Source organism: Egretta garzetta, unplaced genomic scaffold (assembly GCF_000687185.1).
Source record: "Egretta garzetta isolate BGI_Z169 unplaced genomic scaffold, ASM68718v1 scaffold712, whole genome shotgun sequence".
Classification (NCBI taxonomy): domain Eukaryota; kingdom Metazoa; phylum Chordata; class Aves; order Pelecaniformes; family Ardeidae; genus Egretta; species Egretta garzetta.
Window position 1 is genome coordinate 303,864 of NW_009258883.1, and position 7,251 is coordinate 311,114.

Genomic DNA, 7,251 nt, shown 5'->3' on the forward strand with positions numbered 1-7,251 from the left:
GTTAAGTTGGGTTGTGTAGTAGAGAAAACTGCTGCATATCAGCTTTATTTATTCCAAAAGAGAGAGTGATCTTATTCACAGAAAGCATTGAATGCTGCAGGAGGTGAATTACTTTTGTGTTGCTAATCAAATCATTTAATCAGAAGTTTCACTGATGCTGTTGCATCATTTAGTTGTTTTGCTAGTCTGAAGTTAATTCTTAGGAGTGTACCTTTGTCTTAAAGGTAAGTTTGTTCTGAATGTGAAATTTAGTGTATAACACAAAGTTAATTTGTGTTAATATCCAGTAGCTTCATTGAACTTACTGATTTGTCTTTGTAACTGTTGCAGATGGAGTGAGAGGGAGGCAAAAATAATATAGTTTATTGGTGTAAGACAGTGAGTTAACAAAGTTCAGTGGTAAATGCGACAGTAGTTTATAAGATTCGATGGCAAGGTACACTTTGGTATTTATGGCACAGAGGACAGGGTCAGACAAAACTCTCAGGGAGACCCTCCTGTTGAGTCATGACATTCAGAAAAGATCCCCTTGCTTTCTAAACTCCTTACTCAGAGGAGTCTAGGTGCAGCTGGATCCAATCCGAGTCCCAGACTTGGTCAACAGTTTTGTCTAAAGGATTATATATGCACAATCAATCCTTTATGTCACTTAGCTAAGGTTTCAAAGTTTGTTTGCCACGTACCAAGAATCTGTTGTGGTAAGGAATCTCTCAACCTCAAGGAGTAACCTTGAGAGGCGTCGCTGCTCAAGGGGAGAGCCTGGCGTGCAGCCCGCTGCCGTGCAGGAGAGCCCAAAGGGCTCTTGGGCTGCTCACTATTGATGGGGGTAAGCTAATTGGCTCATAGTCATATTTGCATACCGACCACTGTGCTTAGGTGGGCACATTCCACAATAGCCCTTGGCTATTGTAGTGTTATCTGTCTCCCCCCCATCCAGTGGGTCTAATCACTTTGTGTTATAGCTTTCTCTTTCTAAATTGAAGCTACTTCCTCTCACAGATGTTGTGAATGTGGATTAGTGTTTCTTCAGCCCATGGAAACTACAGCAATTCTTGGATAATTTTTTCGTGAATTTTTCTCTCTTTAGAGCTAAATCTGAATAGTGTTCAATAAAGAAATCTTGTCTCACTGAACAAAGAGGAGAAAACAAAACTGTGCTTCCCTGATGAGCACTTCTGGTGCTCCTTGAGTACTGAAATAGTCTCCACATGGCAAGAACAATACTTACGCGCTTGGGCATTACCGACAGTCATTACCTTTATGTATGACTAAGTAATTTTGAGTGCTTATCTATAAGGTTAGAATTTTAAGAAGTGTATGTGCAACTTCTTTCTAAAGCGTGAGCCTGGGGGAAAAGAAGCGTGGCACTAGCATCACAAATCCATTTTAACAGACTGCACCATCAAAATGGAGATACTTAGCTCCATTACACACACCTGGTTTTGAGTTAATCCCTGTTGGATACACCATCATCCTTCTGTGCTGTTGCTGAAGATTATGAGGAGATGGAACATTTTGTTTCAAAACTATTTGCCAGCAGTGAAGGGATGCTGAAATGTGTGTTGTTTGCTGCTTTCTGCAGCCAAGACCACTTGCATGGACAAAGACTCCTGGGCCTGTTTCTTTAGTCTGAGTTTGACTCTGCCCCCTTCCTTCTCTTCTACCCTGGCACCTTGTTCATTTCTGCAGACTCTGTATGTTGTTTTCAGGGTACTTACCTCAGTGCTAGCTGAAAGGAAGGAAGCGTGCTCATGTGCTTTGTGAAAATAGCGTGTCCGCAGTTGAGGCGGTACTAGCTGGAAGAGAATTAAAGGGAGGGAGTTTTAAGAGAGTGTTACCTGCTAAAATCACTCAAGTGTTTTTTTGAAGTGGCAAAATGGGAGAGTTCAGTTTAACCAGTTAAACCTCATGATGCCATGAGCAAATGAAAGCTGGTAAGGAAAAGCTGGCTAGTAGTACTGCACCTAGAACTTCGTAAAGGACAGTTTATATTACATTGCCATTGTACAGTACTATTACATAAGTAGCTTTCTACCCAAAACTCCAGCACATGGTGTTTATTGGGACATGACACTGTCCTGGTTTCAGCTGGGATAGAGTTAATTTTCTTCATAGTAGCTAGCATAGTGCTGTGTTTTGGATTTAGTACCAGAAGAATGTTGATAACACACTGATGTTTTCAGCTGTTGCCAAGTAGTGCTCAGACTACTCAAGGACTTTTTGAGCTTCTCCTGCTCAGCCAGGTGCATAACAAGCTGGGAGTACAGCACAGCTAGCACAGCTAACCCAAACTGACCAAAGGGCTATTCCATACCATAGAACGTCATGCTCGGGGGGGGTTAGTTAGTTCGGTCGGTCAGTCGGTCGCGGGGAGACTGCTCGCGGCTCGGGGACTGCTCGCGGCTCGGGACGGGCTGGGCATCGGTCGGCGGGTGGTAAGCAATTGCATTGTGCCTCATTCGTTTTGTATATTCTGCATATTCTGTTATCATTCTCATTATTACTATTATTATTATTATTATTTTCTCTTATTAAACTGTCTTTATCTCAGCCCTCAGCTCTAACCTTTTATTTTCTTTCCGATTCTCTCCCCCATCCCACTGAGGGAGGGGGGAGTGAGCGAGCGGCTGCGTGGTGCTGAGTTGCCAGCCGGGTTAAACCACGACAGACACTGTGCGGGAATTTCACATAAGGTTAAAGTAAGAAAACTTCCAAATGCTGTACTGACTCATAAATTTTGTAGGTATCCTGTGTGTGCATAACTCAGAAGCACACTGTTTCTTAAATAAATAAATACCCTGTCTTCTGTTCATCTGAAGCTGACTTCTCAGCTTTTGCCTCTAATGTATATGGGTTTTTTAATCAAAATGGCAAGAAGCTACACTATGAAGCCATGATCCGAAATAGGCACTATACTTTGTCATACTTCTGTTGGCACTGTTTAACATACTGTATCTTTTGTTTCAGGTTTGTAACAGCGTGTTTAATAGCTGGGATCAATTCAAAGATCACTTGGTAATACACACTGGTGACAAACCCAACCACTGTACCCTATGTGATTTGTGGTTTATGCAAGGCAGTGAGCTGAGAAGGCATCTCAAAGAAATGCACAATATTTCAGAACGAATAGTGACAGAAGAGGTTCTTCCAGTGGAAGCTGTGGAAGCTGAACCAGTAACATCAATGACTATAATAGAACAGGTGGAGCAGGTCCATGTCCTACCAGTAATTCAGGTACAAGTGGATCCTGCCCAGGTCACTGTGGAACAGATGCACCAGGATCTCATACAGGACAATCAAGTGAAAGGCACACAGATAGATGAACTGCAAGAACAGGTGCAAATTAGTTACTTGGAAGTTGAACACATTCAGACTGAACAAGGTGCTGAAGTTCATGTGGAGCAGTTACATGTTGAGCACGTAAATCAAATACAGATGGAAGAAGTACAGGCAGAACTTATAGATGGAACAGACCTTGAACAAGTGGAATACGAAAGTGTTGATCAAGGAGAAGCAGAAGAAAAGGAACCTAATCAAGTAGATGACGCAAATAAGGAAGATCATGAACAAGCTGAAGAGTTAAAAACTCAACAGTTAGTGGACATGCAGAATGAAAAGGTTGATGACTAGAACAAATAACGACACTGTGCGGGTTTAGGAATGAAATACCAAATTATTTTTGTTAATTTTTACATTGGTTTTTGAACTGTCAGTGGTCATCTTTCCAGTATGCTGTCCTTAGGAAGCCAGACAAGTGGACCAAAATTCGCTTTCTTCGTGTACAACTAAACTTCTCTCATATGTGAAAAATAACTTTCCCATTCATGTAATACCATGGAACAGAAACTGTCACAGACACGGACAGCTTTGGGAGGATTTTAATAACGAATAGCATGTATCATTGTTACATGATCCCTGGCTATATGTAAGAGTAACTTCACCTCTTTTCCTCTTGCAATAGAAGCAAACTCTTGTTATAGATTTGCAGGGTGTCTGTGGCAGAAGAATCAGTAAAATCTGGTGGGTTCTATTGTAAGTGGCAATTGGGTACCTGTAAATTTTCAGATCAGACTCTTTGCTGTGTCCTAACAGTGGTCCCTAACTTTCAGGCTGGGGAAAAATACATTGTTGCTGGAGATCTCTGAGCACAAAAATCCTGTGCCTTTTCAAGACTGACTGGTTAAATTTCCACAAAGTTCCTAGAGTGTTCAAGAACCTAGTTTGGTAAAAGGCAATATAGGTAATGTTATAGCGCTTTATATCTTTGCTTAAAATTGTCAGCGCCTGTTTTTTGGGGGGTTGGGGTTTTGGTTTTTTTTTTTTTTTGCATTAAATGTAGAGGCTGAGGGTGGAAACAGATTCCACGTGGAGGCAGCAGGACACTCTGAAAGGAACAGTTTAAAACAGGAAAAGTGCAGTAGAATCTGTGGTAAACATGAGCTGGAAGCAAGCTACCAGCAGACTCTTGTTTTATAAATCATCATTTTTGAAAATGAATATGTTTAAACATAAATATAGAGGAGACTTGTCTATATGGTCAGGTTCCTGGTTTTTTGAAACGAAATTCTGACACTTGACACAAAGATGTGCTCAACATAAAAGTAAAAGCCATAGGTATGAATGCTAAACTGTGGATTGAAATATAGGAGTGTAAATAATTTAATCAATATTAGACAATAAAACGATACCAACCATGAAATGTTGCATTATTTGTTTCATCTGATAAATTAGGAACAACTGAGTGACTGGCAATTACAGTGCCAGCTCCCAGTGGTACAAATCAATCTCATTTTTAGTAAGATGAATAGCTCTTTACTGCAAAGTTAGATTTGTTTAGAAAATAATTGTCTAGTTCTATGTGCAAGGATGCTAAGGCCTTCTAATTCTCAATTATTGCCTTGAGATTAGAGGTGCTCCACAGTTCTAAAAAACTTTCTTTTCAAAGCCTTAACTGAAAGGAGGAATTTTTGCAAGGACGTTCCCTAATGCTCATGGTAATCCTGTAGATCTTAGTTAAAATCAGGCTTTTCTGTTCAGTCTTCTCCGAATGCAGAATTATTTCCTGGGATTTGTGCTTTTATTTAGTCTCGTTCAAAATTATTCTTGTGTTTCATCGTAGCCTTTGAAAAACTGTTGCAAAAGAAACATGGATCTCAATTAAAATTTCAATTTGATTAACTTGCATTCTTTTTTATGATGTTCTGTGTTTTCTGAGATGCAAGTAATATATGATGAGATTCTGTGCAGAGGGAAGAATGTGGCTCAAAGTTAATTATGAAATTAGAAGTTGGCTACTGTATTTATACCTAGCTTCTGATAAGAAGCTCGTCTTTTGATAAGATGGAGGGGACAGGCCTGCTTGCTTAGCTGCACAACTGATTTTTTAGGTATTTGTGCCTATAGACACAAGGCCTGTATCTGTGGAATTAAAGGACTGATCTGGTGGTTGAGTCCTTATCCCTGGAGGTATTTAAAAGAAGGATAGATGAGGTGCTTAGGGACATGGTTTAGTGGTGGGATGACAGGGTTAGGTTAAAGGTTAGACTCAATGATCTTAAAGGTCTTTTCCAACCAAAGTGATTCTATGATCTGTCTGTGTGTCTAACCAATGAAACGTAACTTCTAGGTAATTTAAGTCCAATGTAGATTGAGCAGTTATGTGGTATTTGTAGCAGGGCCGTGGTTTGGTAAGCACAGTTGGGCTATTCCTCTATTCTGTTTGATCTCCCCTTTTCAACAACTGTTCACAAATTTGTTAGGAGAGAAACAATGCTGTGTTGTTGCGCCCTGTGCTGTCCCATCCAGACTCGCGCTGAGCCTGGGTGGGAGCGTGGTGTCGCCATGAACAGTCCCCTCCTCACTCCGAGGGACCGGGCAAGAGGGTCTCCTCAAGTAATAACCCCACCAGTGAGCCTTTCTCTTTGCAACCCCCTCTTCCCTCTTAATTCCCTTCCCAAATGTCTGAAGCTCAAATTGCTCCCACTGGTGGAGTCCCTCATGCCTCCTTAGTGCAACAGCTGCTACTGGGGAAGGGACGATCGGTGGAGGAGTCAGAAACTCTCGCTGATCTCCGTAATGGCCACCTTGCCATCCTCTTCCTGCCCCAAAAGTCTACAGACACACAGATCTCTCCAAACACTGTTATTACCTACACACCATGGGAGGAGTTCTTCCCTCTAAACACACATAAAGTGTTGGTCCCTGGAGCCCTGTGTTACACATGTACTGATCCGTAGCTTGCAATGGGGCAGCATGTGGGGCGAATACTTGGATTTATGCCAAATGAATCAGCTAAAGCACTGGGGTCCAGGCAGTAAGAAATGGAAAAGTGGGAATGAACAAAAAAAACTGAGGTGTGTCTGGATATAAAATTAAATTCGGCATCAAATTGAGACCATGGTTAGAGGAACATTTGTAGACTTACATATGACATTCATGAGAGGTTCTAAGCTATTTCTGAAAACAGAGCAGGGAGGGGAAAGAGATGATCAATAATTTGAGAGAGGCAGAGTTATTCAGGCAATGTAATATTATTATTGCATTATTCAGCCACTCCTCATAAGACTGGTGCTCTACAGCCTTCACCAGCTTCGTTGCCCTTCTCTGGACAAGCTCCAGCACCTCAATGCCTTTCCTGTAGTGAGGGGCCCAAAACTGAACACAGCATTCAAGGTGCAGCCTCACCAGTGCCAAGCACAGGGGGACGATCACTTCCCTACTCCTGCTGGCCACGCTATTTCTGATATAAGCCAGGATGCTGTTGGCCATCTCAGCCACCTGGGCTCGTATTCACCTGGCTGTCGACCAATGCCCCCAGGTCCTTTTCTACCAGGCAACTTTCCAGCCACCCTTCCCCAAGCCTGTACCGTTGCATGGGGTTGTTGTGACCCAAGTGCAGGACCCAGCACTTGGCCTTGTTGAACCTCATACACTTGGCCCCAGCCCATCCATCCAGCCTGTCCAGATCCCTCTGCGGAGCCTCCCTACCTTCAAGCAGGTCAACGCTCCCACCCAGCTTGCTGTCATCTGCAAACTTACTTACTGAGGGTGCACTCAATCCCCTCACCCACATCACTGATAAAGATGTTTAACAGAACTGGCCCCAATACTGAGCCCTGGGGGACACCACTTGTGACTGGCCGCCAACTGGATTTAACCCATTCACCACAACTCTGGCCCCTGCCATCCAGCCAGGTTTTTTTTCGTACCCAGTGAAGAGTATGCCTGCCCAGGCCATGGGCAGCCCGTTTC

General features: G+C 42.6%; 1 protein-coding gene across 6 annotated transcripts in view; it reads left to right on the plus strand.

The window, feature by feature from the left end:
- ZNF131 (zinc finger protein 131) overlaps positions 1-5,130 on the plus strand; it is a 19,879-nt gene extending 14,749 nt beyond the window's left edge. For all 6 annotated transcript variants that reach the window (XM_009633859.2, XM_035889495.1, XM_035889493.1 and 3 more), the window contains one exon: positions 2,968-5,130. In XM_009633859.2, the coding sequence (XP_009632154.2) occupies positions 2,968-3,630 (663 nt within the window). In that variant the 3' untranslated portion in view covers positions 3,631-5,130. The remainder of the gene's footprint in view (positions 1-2,967) is intronic.
- The last annotated feature ends 2,121 nt before the right edge of the window (positions 5,131-7,251 follow it).